Source organism: Cydia fagiglandana, chromosome 7, assembly GCF_963556715.1.
Source record: "Cydia fagiglandana chromosome 7, ilCydFagi1.1, whole genome shotgun sequence".
In the NCBI taxonomy this organism is placed as follows: domain Eukaryota; kingdom Metazoa; phylum Arthropoda; class Insecta; order Lepidoptera; family Tortricidae; genus Cydia; species Cydia fagiglandana.
In genome coordinates this window covers 19,173,160-19,191,656 of record NC_085938.1, presented here as the reverse complement: position 1 = coordinate 19,191,656, position 18,497 = coordinate 19,173,160, and the positions used below count along the sequence as shown (strand labels likewise).

At 34.7% G+C, this 18,497-nt stretch overlaps 1 protein-coding gene across 18 annotated transcripts in view; it reads right to left on the bottom strand.

Moving 5' to 3' along the window:
• The window catches only part of LOC134666087 (alaserpin-like), a 52,863-nt gene that overhangs the window by 13,433 nt on the left and 20,933 nt on the right, over window positions 1-18,497 (bottom strand). The window contains exons 9-11 of one of the 18 annotated variants that reach the window (XR_010098451.1): window positions 2,936-3,060; window positions 2,500-2,567; window positions 1,721-1,806 (exon numbers count right to left, since the gene is read on the bottom strand). The exons of 2 other annotated variants lie outside the window; for them this stretch is intronic. Coding sequence is in view for 15 of the 16 variants with exons in the window: in XM_063523209.1 (XP_063379279.1) it covers window positions 4,079-4,215 (137 nt within the window). In the remaining variant the exon portion in view is untranslated. Of the gene's footprint in view, window positions 1-1,720; window positions 1,807-2,499; window positions 2,568-2,935; window positions 3,061-3,510; window positions 3,658-4,009; window positions 4,216-4,736; window positions 4,921-6,667; window positions 6,862-8,942; window positions 9,062-10,642; window positions 10,765-11,557; window positions 11,683-14,554; window positions 14,674-15,193; window positions 15,457-18,497 lie in introns of those variants that run through there. 15 more of the 18 variants (XM_063523215.1, XM_063523226.1, XM_063523219.1 and 12 more) reach the window with 15 other exon arrangements.

The window sequence follows — 18,497 nt, the reverse complement described above, 5'->3', positions numbered from 1 at the left end:
TGTTGATACTCATCAAAAAATGTACTTAGTTATAGTTCTTGTACCTACACAGTTTACACAATAAATATTTCTGATTTCTGATTTCTGAAAAAATATCACTCTACACACTGACAGATCGGTATCGTATCGCTGTGAATTCTTGTCAGCATTAGCACTCTTGGCAATGACAATGTAGGTACCTATGCGACTTATGGTAACATTCCATTTCTAACCGCAGCTGCACTACCGGTACTGAACGCGTCGCTGTCATTGTCAATTTCCATAGTAAAATTGACAGTAGTGCAGCAGCTGTCGTTGGAAATGGAATGTTACCCTCAGCGTGGTTAGACTCTGTAAATATTGGTTCAGTTTATAAATTATGGCATATGAGATAAGAGCCACATACAAGTAGGTAAGGTTTACTCAGGTAATTCCGAATGTCGAAAACTGTCGGATAATTCCGAAATGAGACTTTTATTATGATGGAATTAAGGGTGATTTTCATCTGAATTTCGGAATTATCCGACATTCGGTATTACCCGAATACACCTTAAGTAGTTCATATTTAATTAATAGCAATGTCTCATATAATGTAAATGAGTCTCTGTTTATTTATTCCAGGTGTGGCCTCTAATACGAGAAAAAATTAAACTGTAGGCTGTACTCCTTATAATGACCAACATTTGTCCAGCGAATTTTAAAAATAACTTGTGTTTTGATTTACACTATAAAGTTTATTATAAGACGCAATGTATTGCGAATTTTGTTATGTTTAAGACGAAACAGGAGCTGAGTTTTAAATATTTTACGTAAATATACCCGTCTCGCTAACGGAAGCGGTTTGTAAAACTAGTGCGATAAGGACAAGGCGAAAAATCCCGCGTAAAAATCTCAAAAATCGAGGTTTCGTACTCGACTGTTTCCTCCTCCAAAACTTAACCAATCGTAACCAAATTTGGAAATCTAAATGATTAGGTTTCAAATTATCTGTGTCGGACCGTTTTGCTTTTTTGGCTAATTGATATCAGTTTTGAATACTACGCCTCTCATTGCGGCATAGTCAATTAGGCCATTTTGGCCATTTTTAAAGGGCTCTAGCGCCTTAAAAAACAAAAATATCAAAAAAAGCAAAACGGTCCGACACAGATATTGACAATATTAATCTGTGTTGAAAAAATCATTGCTCTAGCATCAGAACCCACGGATGAAACAGTCGAGTACGTTTGTATCCTGGAGAAATGACCACTCCTGTTGGCTCTTAAGGCGTGACAAGAAACGCCAATGACAATGATAATGGATTTGTTTTGTATGAACACACACTAAAAACTTCATGATTATTAAAAGTTATTGAACAAAAGTGTCACAGTTTGAGGAGTACAATCTATGTTGTAATTATTTGGGCGTGTTACAGGCCACACCCGGTATTATGCAATTATGCAAGTTTCTACACAATGTTACTAGATTCCATTACATTTGAATATAGTTTTAGGTTGCTTCTTTCATTGGCAGTTGGGTGCATTAAAGGTGACATTTGAATGGCAACTGCAGCTGCGGTAGCAGCGACTGCACCGGCGTTGATGCTGACTTTCTCACTGTGTAAACTAATTAATTTAATTAATAAAATAATTGACAGATTGGACGTTGGACAGTTGAGCCGTTGGACGTGGAGCAGCAATGCAGCAGTATTTGCCATTCGAATGTCACCTTAAACATTGATATGACTCAAATAAAATGTCAAGAGAAATTTTGAAATTTTATTAATTATATTATAAATACACTTGTTCTGAATTTGTATGACAATGCAGCTGGACCTGCTTACCGATGTCCCTGAAATAAATAAAAAATATTTTACACAGTTGAATAGAGGATAAGACGGTACAAGATTTTAACTATTTTAAAAAGGTATTAATAGTAAGTAAGCATAACACAGTTATTTTTACCGAGCATGCAAATAGTTAATGTATACCAATATAATACCAACTAACAAACAATAAGTATACTACCTACATATTAGTAAATAGTACATAAATCAAACAATAATTTACTACTACACAATGTCCATTCCTATTGTACCTAATACATGGAAAAAGTTGGAATGTAAATACCCTTTTAGTTTAGTAAATAGAACTTTAAAATAGACACTTTTCCATTTCCATTTTGTATCCAAACTATTTAGTTGGTTTACTCTTCCGTGTTTCGAACTCATCTTTGAAAGCAAAGCTATCCGGAGTGAGCAAATATGTAGTTTAACCACTAGTTTAATTGAAATGTGCATTCCCTATGTGCGGAGCGCGTTGAATGTGAACAAAGCAATTAATGATGTGGTTGTAACAGAAATATAATGATGAAAGCGTTCAGAAACCAATACTTTTGAGTTTAAAAAACGATGATCAATATTTTCCCACGATCCAAAGTAACCCCAGTTTAACATACAGTTATTCTAGTACTAAGTAGATCATGCTAGTTCATATATTTCAAAAATATTGAGGTTCATTACATTTGTAATAAGAAAGCGCTTACCTACTCGCCAATTAATATTCACACATAGAAAATTGCAGCCTTTGAACGAATGTTAGCGTTTTATGCGTCTACATGTAACAAAATAAGCGCCCGTAGGGCTTTAAAAAAATCAGGTCAAATAGGGTAAAAGGTTTTTTCTTAAATTTAAAAGCAAATAGAACTATTGACATTATGATAACGCCCGAAATCTTGACTTTTTTGCTAATAATGACATTCAAAATTGAGAGTCAGAAGGGTAAGACATTTTATTTTATTTTGCAGCAATCAAAATAATTGAGCAAAGTTATATTTGTGACGACCGTATCATTTTCATTTACAACTGCAACCAGTTGATTCAAAATAATAAGTTTTGGCTGCTTTTTCACTTTTACCCCAAATGACCTTAAATGTAGACCAAACCCCAACCACAATATAACGGAGGCAAAATTAAAAGTACCTAATTATGGTAAACGCCACTGAACAAGGCGCTTTCTCCCGACTTAAGAACGAAGATGAATGGATGGTCAGCCATGAAGTAGATATCGGGCGTTACGTATGCGCTCAGGTACGTTACACCGGATTCTGAAAAAGGCAAATGCGTCCATCACGATAAGGCAGGTGTCCCTCTGCTGGCGATCTGTCAGCAAATGGGGCTTTCCAGAAAAGTGTCGGGTGACGATAAGTTAATAAATAAAAGTTAAACGAATAGCTACTCGTACATACATTGAATAAATGCGTAGTTTTATGACAAGTCCTTTATCTAGATACCCTTCTTGTTGCGTATATATTACTTAAGGGGTAAGGAAATAATGATAAAAACATTTTTTTTTATATTAAATTCAACTTTATTTTTTGTTCGTCAGTGAGAATCTTAAAAATAGTTCACAAGGTAGAAGTGGTTAGCAAAACAAAAATACTAACTAACAAACTATTTAGAGTAGGTAGTTATAGTTAAGGCACTGAAAAATATAATATCCTACTTACACCTCTAAAAATCAATCAAAAAGTCTAAGTACTTAACTAAAACTTTTTTATAAACACTGGTATGACATTAAATTCAAAAAATAACGACTCCGTTAAAAAGTGTGCGGGCTCCTTGCCTAAGATGGAAAACAAATGGACGGTCGGCGTCAAAGTACAGCTCTTGGACTAGGGAAAACGACTCCGCCACCAAAAACGCTGAAATAGAAAAGTTTTTGCCTGACTTTAATATTTTCAAACACTAACACTAACTATACCGTCACCAGTACCCTCCGTCTTTAAAGGCTAGTGACTGCGTCAACTCAAACGCTAAAAAAATTAACAGTGACAAACTCGTGATAATGATACTGTTCAAAACCTCAAAACCAATTTGTGATTTTGTCAATAATTTGTAGTGTAATTAGATGCTCACTAAATTCATGGCTACTACAAATTATTGACAAAATCACAAATTGGTTTTGAGGTTTTGAACAGTAAATAGTTAGCTACTTATTTCTTAATGCTAAAAGTAAGGTTTATTTGCTAATCCATTTTGAAAAGAAACGGCAAATAAGTGCAAACAATTTATTTGTTAATTATGCTTGATCAAACCTTATATTTATCAATACACAACACATTTTTAAATGTTATTGAACTTTTGAATACCGTTGAATGAAATATATGTTTTAGTTTTTAATTCAAAATAAAATGGTCTGTCTATAATAAAATACTGTTCCAGCGGTGGAACAGCAGCCATTGGGGGTTGAATGATAAATTCTGAAAATAGGGAAAAACATGTTTAAGTAAGAAATAATATTTAGAATCCACTTAGGATGCAACAGCATATTAGTTTTTTGATAATAGGAATTGTTTTTTGACAACGATTATAAAAGAGCTTCATCATTCTGATATCATAATATCGAAACCTAATAAGTACAGATGTAGTGCATAATTATGTTCTTTTAACGTATTAAACTTATAACGTGTCTTGCTATTTCAGTCAGTCTTTCTCCTAAACATAAGGTATTTTTTTGTTAACCGATTTTGGAAAATGTTGGAAGATTGGCACACGTGGACAGATGTCGGTGGATGTACTTATTCTAAATTCACTAGCATATATCTCATACTTTGATAACAATGCCACCTATGGGCTGCATTGCGAACTGCGTACTATATTAGATGCGTATTGATAATCGATCTTTTATCGACAAGCAATCTAGGTTTCTAGTAAGTTCATATGAACTCATATAGATGGCGCTGTTAACTCGGATTACGAGTTAACAGAATGAAACGACAAATAAATGTAAGCAATGTTTATTTATCAATAATGCTCGAACAACAATGTTTTTCAAACGTTATCAAACTTCTGAATACCGTTAAATAAGGTGTAAGTAGCTTTTAATTCAAAATAAAATGGTTTGTCCACAACAAAATACTGTTCCAGCGGTGGCACAGCTGGCATTGGGGGTCGAATATAAAATTCTGAAAATAGAGAAAACATGATTAAGAAAAAATATATTAAAAAAAAACATTTAAAATCTACTTAGCATGCAACCACATAGAGTTTACTGTTAATTTGAAATTATTTTTGACAAATATTATAAGGAAGCATCATCATCATCAGCTACATATCATAATATCATTGAAAAAGGAAATATATAGGCCACAACCAAGCTTGAAATGTATATTACATATACATCAGTAATTGTCAGACTTTATTTAAAATGTATCCATTTCCATAAAAATATTAAAGTAAGATGGGGTAACGGAAATACTTGTAGGGAACCCTCATACTGTTTTTCTTACCCCCCTTAAGTTAGTCCACCAAACATGCAAAACGTGCAGGAAACAAAAGATCAAACCTGTTTGGAATGTTCACGAAATAAGTGTTCCGTAAACAAAGTTTTGTACGGAACACTAAAAACCTATTCCATCATTATGCGGCACTGTAAAATTGTTTCTCATATTATATCCTAACAGTATTTTCATAGCGGTATGACAGTCTCAATCATCATCTATCTACCAAAGTTTGTTGCATCTCTATACATATAAGATAAGATAAAGATAATCATTATTGGTACAATACAGGATTTAGATTGATATAGTCGCAATGAAAGTGGTGTTATATTTACATCGACATTCAATGTGCGTAATGGCCTTGTATTTTAATGACTTCTGCCTATTGTTTTAGAAAAACCGCAAGCGATGTGAAAGTAACATCATTCATTTAATTTTGATATAATTATTACAACCAGCAGCACACGCGTCATGGTAACATTCAATTTCTGACTACAGCTGCACTACTAGTTAAGTACTGAACGCGTTATTGTCAATTTCCATAGTAAAATGAACAGTAGTGCAGCTGTCGTTGGAAATGGACTGTCACCTTCATACTGCCCGATGCGAACTTTGAGATACGTCAAATATTACGACAAGATACGATATGGATTAAATAAATCAGTGTCAAAAGTGACGTATCTTCAAACAAAAACGCCAGTTTTGACACTGACATATCTAATCTATATCGTATCTTGTCGTAATATTTGACGTATCTTAAAGTTATAATAATTGGACGGAAAAAATATCAAATGATAGGGTTCTGGATAGGATTAACGAGAAAAGAAACATAATAAAGACAATAGAAAATAGAAGAGGAGTACTAATTGGACATCTGCTACGACACGACATGTTCCTAAAGAACATCATAGAAGGAAAAATAGAGGGAAAGAGAGGAAGAGGAAGACCAAGAATCAATTACTTTAACCAAATAAAAGAAAAAGTCCAGGTCGTGTCATATCAGAAGGTCAAGGAGTTGGCAGAGGATCGGACGAGTTGGAGATTGCTCCACCGACAAGAGCACAGCTCTTAAATATAAAGAAGAAGAAAGTTATAATCGGGCCGTTAGTCTTTGCCCTAAATTGAGCTTATTATAATATTTAACGTTCTATAAGATTAAATAGGTAAATATTCTTATCGAAATAGGTATTTCAATACTAATAAATACATGCTAATAATGCTTGCGAGTGTAAAAATGATTGCTAGTGTAGTTTTTTAATCTATCTCAGTTTCACATTGTGTACTTTTTTTAATCTTGATTGTAGGTACGAGTTTATCCTACTAAGTTTTATTTTTAATATTTTCTACCTAATTCTGGGGCCATAATACCGCCACCTGTCTACTACTATGCCTTGTAGGTACGGAAGGATATACTAAATTAAAAAAACGAACATTAAACAACGAAAATTTTATTCCACTGTAATCCAAAAACAAAGTAATAATTTATAGGGAATTCATAATATTATTTAAATGTCTGAAAGCCATTAAATAAAGTGTACGTAGATTTTAATGCAAAATAAAATGGTCTGTCTACTGCAAAATTCTTAACCGGCAGCGGTAGGAGAGCTGAACCAAACCCTACAAATTCTGAAAATAGAGAAAATAATACGTTAACAATTTATAATATTGAGGATACATAATTATAATTATCATATCGGTACATTTACAATTTTCACTGTAAATGTACCGACCGATCAGTTTGTATGTAAGTACTAAGTAAGTATTGTCAGATATTACGTAAATAATTATTTGGTGGTAATATTTATACCTTACTAGAGGAAAAGCAGAGATAAATATTGCTAGACATATAATATTATTGGAAATAAGAAGATTAATTGAAGTAAAGTCAAAATAGTAGTAACAAAAGTGGCAGGAAAAGCAAACAAACTTCATATCACCATTATTTACTGTGTATTAGAATAAGTCAGTCAGTAAATCTATGAGTAGGTACAGCTGTGTTTCCATTTTTGGCCACTTTTATCTAGAACACCATTACACCATCATCTCTTGCCCAATGCCCACGACGTCTATTAACCAATCATGACATTCGAAAGTTGCTCAACCTATTACCAAATTTTCTACAACGTTAAAAAATTTCCAATTTCAAACTGGTTGTTTTAAATATTGCGTCTCTCACGGTTATTATACATGGTGTGGCAGTTTTCATTAAGCAAAGCAAACTCTTTCTAAGCTCCCTGGCTACTATTTCTGATACATCCCAAACAAAAAGTCCGTGCAGCATGCAAATGTGCAAGTTTAGAATCAATAATTTGAAAAGCTAACCTGTTTGTATTGCGATAACCTGAAGGCGATCACTCCAGTGTACGATACTTTGCGTATCTGATAAATTCAATTGTATTGTAGTCTTCAAATCAATAGAAAGACGCAAAATCAAAAATGTTATATCTTTTTTGATGTTTTATAAAAAGATTTGATTTCCGATTTCTGGAGTTTTTATGTGAATTTAATTTCACACCAAATATACCGTATCAATTTCTTGGTCAATGTCTAAATATATAATTATATAACAATGATATTCAAAGTTTGCAGTCTTAGCACTATTAGGCTTTTATGCTGCTTTCTAAAATAAAATGCAGTAGGCAGCATATCTATTATAAAAAAACTTTATCTGAAGTTAGGTAATAAATATTTATACTTGGTACAGTTACACATAATATCCTTCACTGTAATTTCACCTTCAGGTCTCGCTGTGTGTGACACTTTTCGTAGAAACATTTCTATTATTATATAAACGCAATTTGACGTTTATTTGAATCTTAGGGCCACTGCACACTACTAGCTTGAGCGTCGGCGTTATTATATAGTCAGCTCTGGAAAATAGCGCCGCTGCGCAGTTGCGTCAACGTTGCGTCAAGCAGCTATAGAATTGAATAAACGACAACGCTCGGGAAACACTAGTGTGGGCCCTATTAAGCAAACGAAAGCACACCATTTATGAATAGACTTTTTATTCTAAGAAGATATAAAATATTGGATAGCTTCGTAAACGGGGTAAGTTTGAAAATAACAAATATCTAATAAACTAGAAGCATTTATGCTAAAGCAGCAGTAAACAAGATGCCTTGATAAGCGTTGCAGTAGCGTGTCACCAAAGTATGAAGTGCTTGCTAGTTTAAGTAGTAGTAGATATTAGTGATTTTCAAAATTATCCCGTTTTCGAAGCTATCCCAATGCACTTAACGTGAAAAACCAAAGTAATAAGACTAATAAGATATGATACTTAAAACAAGTTTTTTTGTAAAAATATCAAAGTGAACTACGAGATTTAGAGTAACTAACAAGAACAACCTACAGTCAACGGTAAAAATATGGGTGTACAAATCATTTCAAAAATAATGTCCCATAACTCTTATGTCAGTGAATTAAGAACTATGGGACATATTTTTGAGTAAGTTGTCTACACCCATATTTTTACCGTTGACTGTACTATGTCTACTAGTGATGTAACACACCTTAATGTTTTAATTTAGCTAGTTTTAAATTTTAATAAATATGTATAAAATAACTTAGACTCCTTTTGAGAGGCTGAGGTTGGCTTCAAAAAAGTGTAAGAATGAAGCCTGTCCCGGCGGTCAATGAGAGTGAAAATGTTCATAATGAAGATAATGCACGTGCAAAATACGAAACCCTAATTTTGAATTCTGTACTTAGGATTGGAAGGAGCCGCTGAACAAAGCAGTGGAGCCCGCGTTAAGGAAGAAGAAAAACGGCCGGTCAGCCTTAAACCATTTTTCTGGTTTTAGCATCATTACATATATTCCGAACTCTGTAATACAAATGTTAAATGTATCAGTTAGTAAAAAATATTTTGGTAGTTTGCACTAAAGGTCAGTGCTATATTATAACAAAGATCCAGGGTCCTAAATTAGAACAAACAGAAAAAATCCCAAATTCGTAGTCGTCTAGTTACGTTTGCGATTTCGATTTGTAAACAGTCTACTTTAGCCCAGGGCAAAACGAGGATCTGGTAGACCGCTTTAGACTCATTTTTAAAGGAACAACCAGAGACTACCCTGGATTGACGTGTAAAAGTGCCCTTGTGGCCTATTTGCTGAATAAATGTTTCATATTTGATTGGAAAGACTAGAAAGATTAGAAGACTAGAAGAATTAACTAGAAACTAGAAAGTGGGAGGAGGCCTTTGCGTTCTGACAAAGTGCTGCTAACGTCCATTTTATTCATAAGCAAATCTATCACCAATATAAAAGGGATAACTGTGTGTGTTTTTAGTTATTCTTCTGACTTAGACTTATATTGCGAATATTGTATTCGCACTCACAAGAAACTTGTCAGTGCTTAAGCTATATTCCGTGCAAGGAACTCTTGTGCGTTAGCCAATTAAGTGATATTCGACTACGTATAGGTTAATGTTCTTTATTTATATTTCTTAGCTACCCGAAATAATACTAGTGATGATACAGACACTAAAACTACTATCTAATTCTACAGCTAGAGTCTATTACAGTATTGAGGTTTGTACCTATGCCTGAAAGGCGCCGGTAAAAATATCCAGCGCTCTGATTCTTATGAAGTAAATGAAAGGCGAGTCCGCCATAAAATATTGTTCAGAACGTGCACTCAGCATTACTACACCGTATTCTGTAATACAAATTGATTATCGCTCAATCTTTTTTAAATAACTGTTTAAAATTGTATTTTTTTTAATTTTAGGCTTAAAAATTTCGTTTGTCATAAAATATATTTATGCGTTTACAATATAGGTTAACATTGATATTTAAAAATAATATTATGCATTGGAATGTGGTACCTATTTCTTCTGTAATGAGTATGTTTATTGCTTTCATAAGAATAGATTCATAGAATTTTACAAGAGATGATAAAAAGAAACAGTTTTCATAGTAAATGTAACTATAAGTAATATTGCGAAAATTGGAAGTATTTATGAAACCAAGATAATAGAACCAATAAATTATTAGTTCTTTTTCATGTTGTGATTCTGCCCCAATGGCATGATACTCGTAAGCAATTGCAGACCACGTGCCTACGGATGTGAAAAGTTGCGGAAGGTTTCCAAAAAGTCCAAAATATTCTCGGAAATTGCAGGAAACAAAGGGATCTCTCATTTTAGAAATGAAAAATTTCAGTTCCCACACAAAAATATGAGTACCAGAATTTTTACGATGCGGAAATGTCGCAGTTTTGGAAAAATTCCGACGGAACATTAGTGATGACAGAACTACAACCGCGAAAACCGAAGTTCGCAAATTGCGGGTATCTTTCTCTGTCACTCTGATTACGCCTTAATGGGGGTAAAAGAGAAAGATGGCCCCATGACTCCGATGCCAGCGGGCATGCATTAATTTTACGCCAATATGTAATTGTGTACTTAGGATTGGAAGGAGCCGTTGAATAACGTGCTGGAGCCGACGCTAAGGAAGAACAAGAACGGTCGGTCTGCCATAAACAAGTGTGTTGTCGGTATCATCATTGTTCTATTTACGGTGAATTCTGTAATACAATAAATACATACTTATATATAAAAATATATTCTTCCCGATATTTAAACAAACCATTGACGGTTAAACGTAAAATACTGATTTCGTATCAGTTTTTGTAACAATACCATAGAATAGAATAGAATAGAATAGAATATATTTTATTTGTATTAATTGTACATCGTCATATTCATAGGTACTTTGATGACTAAGATCCTGTGAAACTTATATTATTAACGTTGTTGGTGTTATGTTTATAGCGGGGTCATAAAATATATTTATGTGGTTACCTATGCTTTACAAGAGATGATAAAAAGAATTAGTTTTCTTAGTAAATGTAGAAGTAATATTACGAAAATCGGAAGTATTTATGAAAACAAGGCAGAACCAATAAATTATCAGTTCTTTTTCATGTTGTGGTTACCTATGTCCCAATGGCATGATACTCGTAAGCACTTGCAGATAATGCAGACTACGTGCCTACGGATGTGCAAAGTTGCGGAAGGTTTCCAAAAAGTTTAAAAAAATTCTCGGGAAAATAGGGAAATTTGGAAATGGAAAATTTCAATTCCCGTGCAAAAATATGAGAATCAAAAATTCTAGATACCACGCGGAAATGGTGCAATTTTGGAAAAATTCCGACGGAACATTAGTGATGATAGCACTACAACCGCGAAAACCGAAGTTCGCAAATTGCGGGTATCTTTCTCTGTCATTCTGATTACGCCTTAATGGGGGTAAAAGAGAGAGATTCCCCCAGGACTCCGATGCCAGCAGGCATGCATTAATTTTATGTAATTGTGTACTTAGGACTGGAAGGAGCCGTTGAATAAGATGCTGGAGCCGACGACGTTAAGGAAGAACAAGAACGGTCGGTCCGCCATAAACAAGTGTGTTTCCGGTATCATCATTATTCTATCTACGGTGAACACTGTAATATTACAATAATAATCAATTTTTATAAAAGCCACACATCTCACAAAAAATTCCGAATTTTTTAAATTAGAACAAAGTTGCATTTGTTTTGTTTTGGTAGATTTTAAAACTAAATGGATTGATTCATGTAAGAAGAGGTTTTCGTTGTTTTTCTGATTATACCGTGTGTGGCCTGTAACACGAGCAAATAATTAAAACATAGATTGTACTCCTCACACGGTGACACTTTAGTTCAACAACTTTTAAAAATTATAAAGTATTTAGACTCCCTATTTTTCATACAAAATAAATATTATCTTCAATAGACGCCATTGCCACGCCATATCATTGTGATTGACGTTGCTTGTCACGCCTTAAACATAACAAAATTGGCAATACATTCCCAACTAACATTAGGCGCTAAATTTAAGGGTTAGAAAAGATTTATATAAGCGCCTATTTACTCTTTAGGTGTTGTTAGTACTCTAAAAATAGGAGTTATAGCCGGCTATAACCCCGTTTTAACCCCGGATTGGGCACAAATTTTATCACCGTAAGATTTATAACAGTGCTACAGTAGGGTTAGCGGATAAAAAAAGAGACATAAGAGCGGTATAGTGGAGCTACAATAGTGTTAATTAATTCTTTAGGAGCTAGAAGGGTTGCATATAGGTGACTACAAACTGTTGTAGTAGAAGAGCGCTAAAGTAGTGTTGTAATAGCGTTGATTAAGTACTTAGGATTTAAAAGGGTGCCAAATAAGCGAATACTAACTATTTGAGTAGTAGTGTAGGGCCATATAGATGATACTTTCAGCTTTAGATGGTATATTAGCATTTAAAGTCAATATTTGTAACACTCAAGAAGGTAATTGCACATTTTTTCCTTAGCCCTATCTGCTTTGATTGCAGATGTTTCAATTTTGTATTACATATTATTCGTAAGCTTGTTCTGTGACAGCTTGAAGTGAAATGTAATGGCGGATAATAAAAAGCGAATAATTATTTTAGTTCACTGATGCAGGAGTTATCTGCGGATTTATGATGGCGAAATTAATTACACTGTCAAAAACTATATGTATTACTAACAAAATTTTAATGGGCCTCTGATCCTTTGCATATTTATCTGAATATAATATTTTTTTATTTGTGGTCCACCGTATTTAATTTTCGAAAAATTTCTCAATATACGTGAAATCCGGTTTTAAATATAACGATACTAACATTAAGTCAATATTGCGTAAAAGTATCGATTTTTATGAAGTATTTACGTTCTAATTAATAGTTTTTGTTTTGCTTATTGATTCATCGGTCATCTTAACATGGCGCTATAGGCTTAGGTTCTAAGTAAGACTCTAATAACAGTATAAGATGTACTAAGGTATTGAATAACGCTCGTCTGCGACTACATGATCGATAACGGTGACTCATAACTTCTCTTTTCGACTGTAAGTGATACAAGAGAGTTAAGTAGCATTTATGATACACGGAGCTATAAAAGACTTTTTATCACCTGTTTAGAACCTTAAGTGAAAATTGCAGCTACTTATTACTCATATAGATATTAAGGTGGTAGAATTCACTTTGAGCTATAACACTAGCGGCTAAAGATGCATTATAGCGGCCAAAACGGCTACTGTGGATCTTAAAGCTATACATGGACCTCTTAAAGACCTTGATGTCACCAGAGCCTGTAAGCTTAGAATATGTAGCTATTCTACAGCCGTTCTAAGTCTTAAGGTGATAAAATAAGTGCTAAGTGTCGCTTAATTGTTTGTTGTGCGTCTTAGAATAAAGTTTAAAGTGTATTAAAAATGAAACCACAAGTTATTTTTAAAAGTCGCTGAACAAATGTTGGTCAGTATGAGGAGTACAGCCTACAGTTTAATTTTTTGCTCATACCTATTACAGGCCACACCCGGTATACAACCAATTTACGTGTATTCTGATCCACTAGGGAAAATGATATTATACAAACAAATTTAGTCTTATAGTATGCTCAATCAGGCTGTTACGGGTTATCTAGATATCCTACAATATATTCCATAGGTGTCTTAAGAAAGGAATCAGTTTCGAAATAACAATATAATAAAATACACCAACAAATGAAATTGGTACAAAAAATATATAAAATAACTTTAAACGCCATGAACCCCATGAGTGGCGAAGTGGCCTAGGTTCATGGCGTTAGCCGCGATAGCTACGTAAAGACGCCGTCGGTTTAAATACTTCAAATCCGACCTTCACCACTGAAGGGAATTGTCTGACAAAGATTCTGTTAAACTTACATTCATGCTAATTAAATTAAAAAGAAATAAAAAGAAAAGAAATAGCCAGTCTCCCACAAACGAATATCTATTATTATTAGCTACCTATAATGTAAAAATACGTACTATGTATTTTGACCTTGTTCATTACTCACGTTTTGTAAAACAGAATTTAATTTTTAAAAGGGATGCCACTAAAAACTAGTAATGATTATAGGTACCTACAAATCTATCTCTTTATGAAAACGACGCAGAAGCAAATACTCGTAGTCCTTGAATTTTTTATGTTTTGGTTACCTATATCCCAATGACACCATACCCGTACTTTTAGACCAATGATATTTTTAGGGTCATTCTCTGAGAATATGTCTACGGTTTTCATTGAATGTTTTGTATGGGTCGCGGCAATTACCTCATACATATTTTTTGAGAATGACCTTTTAAGGGGCCCACAGATTACCAGTTCGCCAAACGATATTAGCCTGTCAGTTGTCCGGAGTTGTCAAATTTTGCGTTTAACTGAGAGGCTGATATCGTCCGGCGAACTTGTAATCATTTATCCTTTAGAGCCATTCATGCTCTTCATTCGTGCATGCATTCTATGTCAATATATAATTTGTACTTAGGACTGGAAGATGCCGCTGAATAAAGTGCTGGAACCGACGTTAAGAAGGAATACGAACGGCCGGTCTGCCGTAAAAAATAATTCCTGTACCGCCATCGCGTAAACTACTCCGAATTCTGTAATACAAGATACATATATTTTCTTTATTTTAGTTAAGTCATGTCACGGTTATTTCGTATTTATTTGTAGTTTTCATATAATAAGATTATCGTTTGGCGAACTGGTAATCTGCGGGCCACTTAAAAGTCATTCTCAAATAATATGTGTGAGGTCTAATTGCCGCTACCCATATAATATAACTGCTGCTGGCCCATAAATTGTGTAAAATCTATTTGACTTGATTACGGCGAATAAAGTTTTAATAAGTACTATTACGTACCTATATTTTACTTATTACTGCTAAATTAATTTAAGAGGGCACAAAAAATATTTCATCAGTTTTTATTTCATATTTATTATTCTAGTCTATTGCCTTAATAAATTTGTTTTGATTTTTTTCATTGTTCATTTTCATTTTTTTAATGCCAGTCACTGAACAATGTGCTAAACCATACATCATTGTTATTATTCCATTAAAAATCTTCTATAATTAATTTAGTTTTTAGTTAGAGGATCAAAAATGAAAGAAAATCTCAATATATTTCACAAAACATTGTAATAAAATTATAAAATTAGGCCAGTACAATCATAACGAATTACTTATAATTGAGGTAGTATAAAATTATCATGCATTATACTTATATCAGTGTTAAAAATCAATAAGTTAATTCAATTAATATAAACTCCGTTGAAAAGTTCGTTAGAAAGACTGTATAAAGAGAAGAAGAAAGGATGGTCTGCGTTAAACTCTTTTGGTTCAACGTAGTAGAATTTGCCTGATCGGGTTACTTCTTGGAATGCTGAAAGGAGAAAAAGTTTTTTTTTTACCAATATGGATATTATAATCACACATGGTTAATTTTGAAAAAAATAATGATATTACGGGAGATATAAAAAGAAAATAATATGGAAGAAGAAAAAAAAATCCTTTCGCAAAAAAAAATGTAGGTATATATATATGACGGCTTAGGGCCGTTGCTAGGCTCTTTGGGTTGCTCAAGATCTAACATGTGGGCGTGTAAGACGACTATTTCGGCAGTAGTAAGTAAAACAAGGGAACACTTTTAATATGCGGTGTATTTATCAAAACAAATAACACGTTAATTACTTTCAATAATTAAACAACAACAATAATTAACTAGAAATATTCTAAGGCAATTCACAAGAGGCACAACGATCCGTCGGAGGTTCGCAACAGAATGCCGGCGCGGGTGCAGTGGACCGGTTTTTATGCCTTCCCACTACTTGTCGCCGCACCGCTCCGAAGTTCCGTTAGGTGGCGCCATCTGGTCTGAGGCGCACCTGGGCCTCAATTTAGTCAATAGACCGTCTTATTTTATTTTGCCGACACGGCCTTCCTGACTTTCGCACGTCCTCGGGCGCTTAATCTGTAAACAGTTGCCATAAATTTCATTTTAATCTTCATCATAACTAAATTTACAGTCCTCCATAACATCACTTCATACTACTACAAATCAATTCATCAGTCACTCCAACAGCTTTCGTCCTGCACTTGTTACAGCTCTGCGCCTCTAACTGGGGGCCGACACTCATATAGAGTGAGGCAAGCCAGAAGATTGCAGCCAGTCAACAAATATGCAGCTCACCTTTACACAAAACACTACAGTCTTACATTCGGCTAGTACCAGCGACTACCGGAATGTCTTTCATCTCATTATGCACCTCACAACTACTACCATCCATTCGGCTAGTCCCAGAGACTACCGGAATGTTTTTCATCTCATAATGCACCTCAACAATCTCAACATCTACTACCATCCATTCGGCTAGTCCCAGCGACTACCGGAATGTCTTTCATCTCATTATGCACCTCAACTTCTATTTACCATCGGACTATTCTCATAAGTATCGCTTTCATTTTGCCGACACGGTCTCATCCTCCTTATAAATCTCATCACAAAATTCACAAATAGCCTAAGCCACTTCGGTCAGCCCTGCTTATCATCGATATCAATACGTACCCCCATTCAAAGAATATCACGAATTCACGACCTATTAATACAGATGCTACTATCACTAACGACGCACAGCAAAACCTCTAATGTCAACTTTTGCAAGTTAACAGCAACATAATGACTATCACAACTGTTCGTTAGATATGACACCCCGTTCGTTCAACCATTGAAATTTCAGAACCAGAATCAAAAATTAAAATGACAGCTTTTACCTGCTATATTTAGCTCACCAGATACCGCTTGCTTGGAACATAGGTTAACTTCCTTGATCGTCACATTATCTTTCTTTCCTTTGGCGACTTGGCACGTTGATGACAGGTGTCCAGGCTTGCCGCAGGTAAAACAGGTAACAGGGCGTTTTTCTTCCGGTCGAGAGGAGGGCTGCTTTGGAATCTGTGAACTAGTAGGTGGATTCAGATGACAGTTAACTATTTTGTGACCAACTTCACCACATTGATGACATGTGTCGCTAAAAGTGCGAGAATCAAAATACCGTAGTCGTTTATTATCGGTGTGTTGTTCGAAATCATCGTGTTTCCTCTTTAGAAGAGATACACCTCGCAAAACTCGGCACAAATAAGATTTTGCAGTTATAACGTGAGCATTTAGTTCGCGTCTAATATTCGGGTCAATATTTGATAGAACCGATATGGCAAAACCTGTAATCACATTCTCAGGTAAATCAAGATTAGGAATCTTTTCAATTAATTGCCATAATCGTACAGCAGCATCAGCAGCAGTTTCTTTGTTATTTATTTGGAATTTAATGATACTATCAAAGTAGTCCTGCATAAGCATCGGTTTAGCAAATTTGGATAATAACAATACCTTTATACTGTCCCACGTAATGAAGTCAGTTTTAATTTTTGTTAAGCAAGAAGCTGCACGACCACGCAATCGATGTGTTAAAGCCAATAACAAATCGGTACCTTCAAGTTTCCTTTGTTTTATTATAACCTCATTTATGTTACACTATCCTTCGATATCAGCGTCAGCATCCTCCGGATCAAAACGAATGAGCTTCAGTGGCGGCCCAGGCGCCGACTAAGGTGTCACTTCAGATTGTAAACCACTTGCCATATTATGCAATACTCGCATAAAAATATCAGCGTCATTATTGTTTGCACTCGCGGATGGTTTGCCTTCCATACTTTCACATTTGCCTTTGTCGTCATTGGGTTCGTTTGTCACTTCTGATGACGGCTTAGGGCCGTTGCTAGGCTCTTTGGGTTGCTCAAGATCTAACATGTGGGCGTGTAAGACGACTATTTCGGCAGTAGTAAGTAAAACAAGGGAACACTTTTAATATGCGGTGTATTTATCAAAACAAATAACACGTTAATTACTTTCAATAATTAAACAACAACAATAATTAACTAGAAATATTCTAAGGCAATTCACAAGAGGCACAACGATCCGTCGGAGGTTCGCAACAGAATGCCGGCGCGGGTGCAGTGGACCGGTTTTTATGCCTTCCCACTACTTGTCGCCGCACCGCTCCGAAGTTCCGTTAGGTGGCGCCATCTGGTCTGAGGCGCACCTGGGCCTCAATTTAGTCAATAGACCGTCTTATTTTATTTTGCCGACATATATTTATATATTATGAGATCACGTACAGCCACAAAAAAAGTATAACTGTAGAAGGAAAGCCAATAGAATATGTGGGCAACTATGTATACTTGGTAAAAATAATTTCGTTTGATCCCAATAGCAACGTAAACGAGGCGGACAGGAGGATAAACATAGCCTGGAGAAAATACTGGTCACATAAAGAAATCCTAAAAGGAAATTATAGCCTAAAAATAAAGAAAATAGTTATGGATTCCGCATTCTCCCCAGTTTAACCTCGTGCCGCCCAAGAAAAA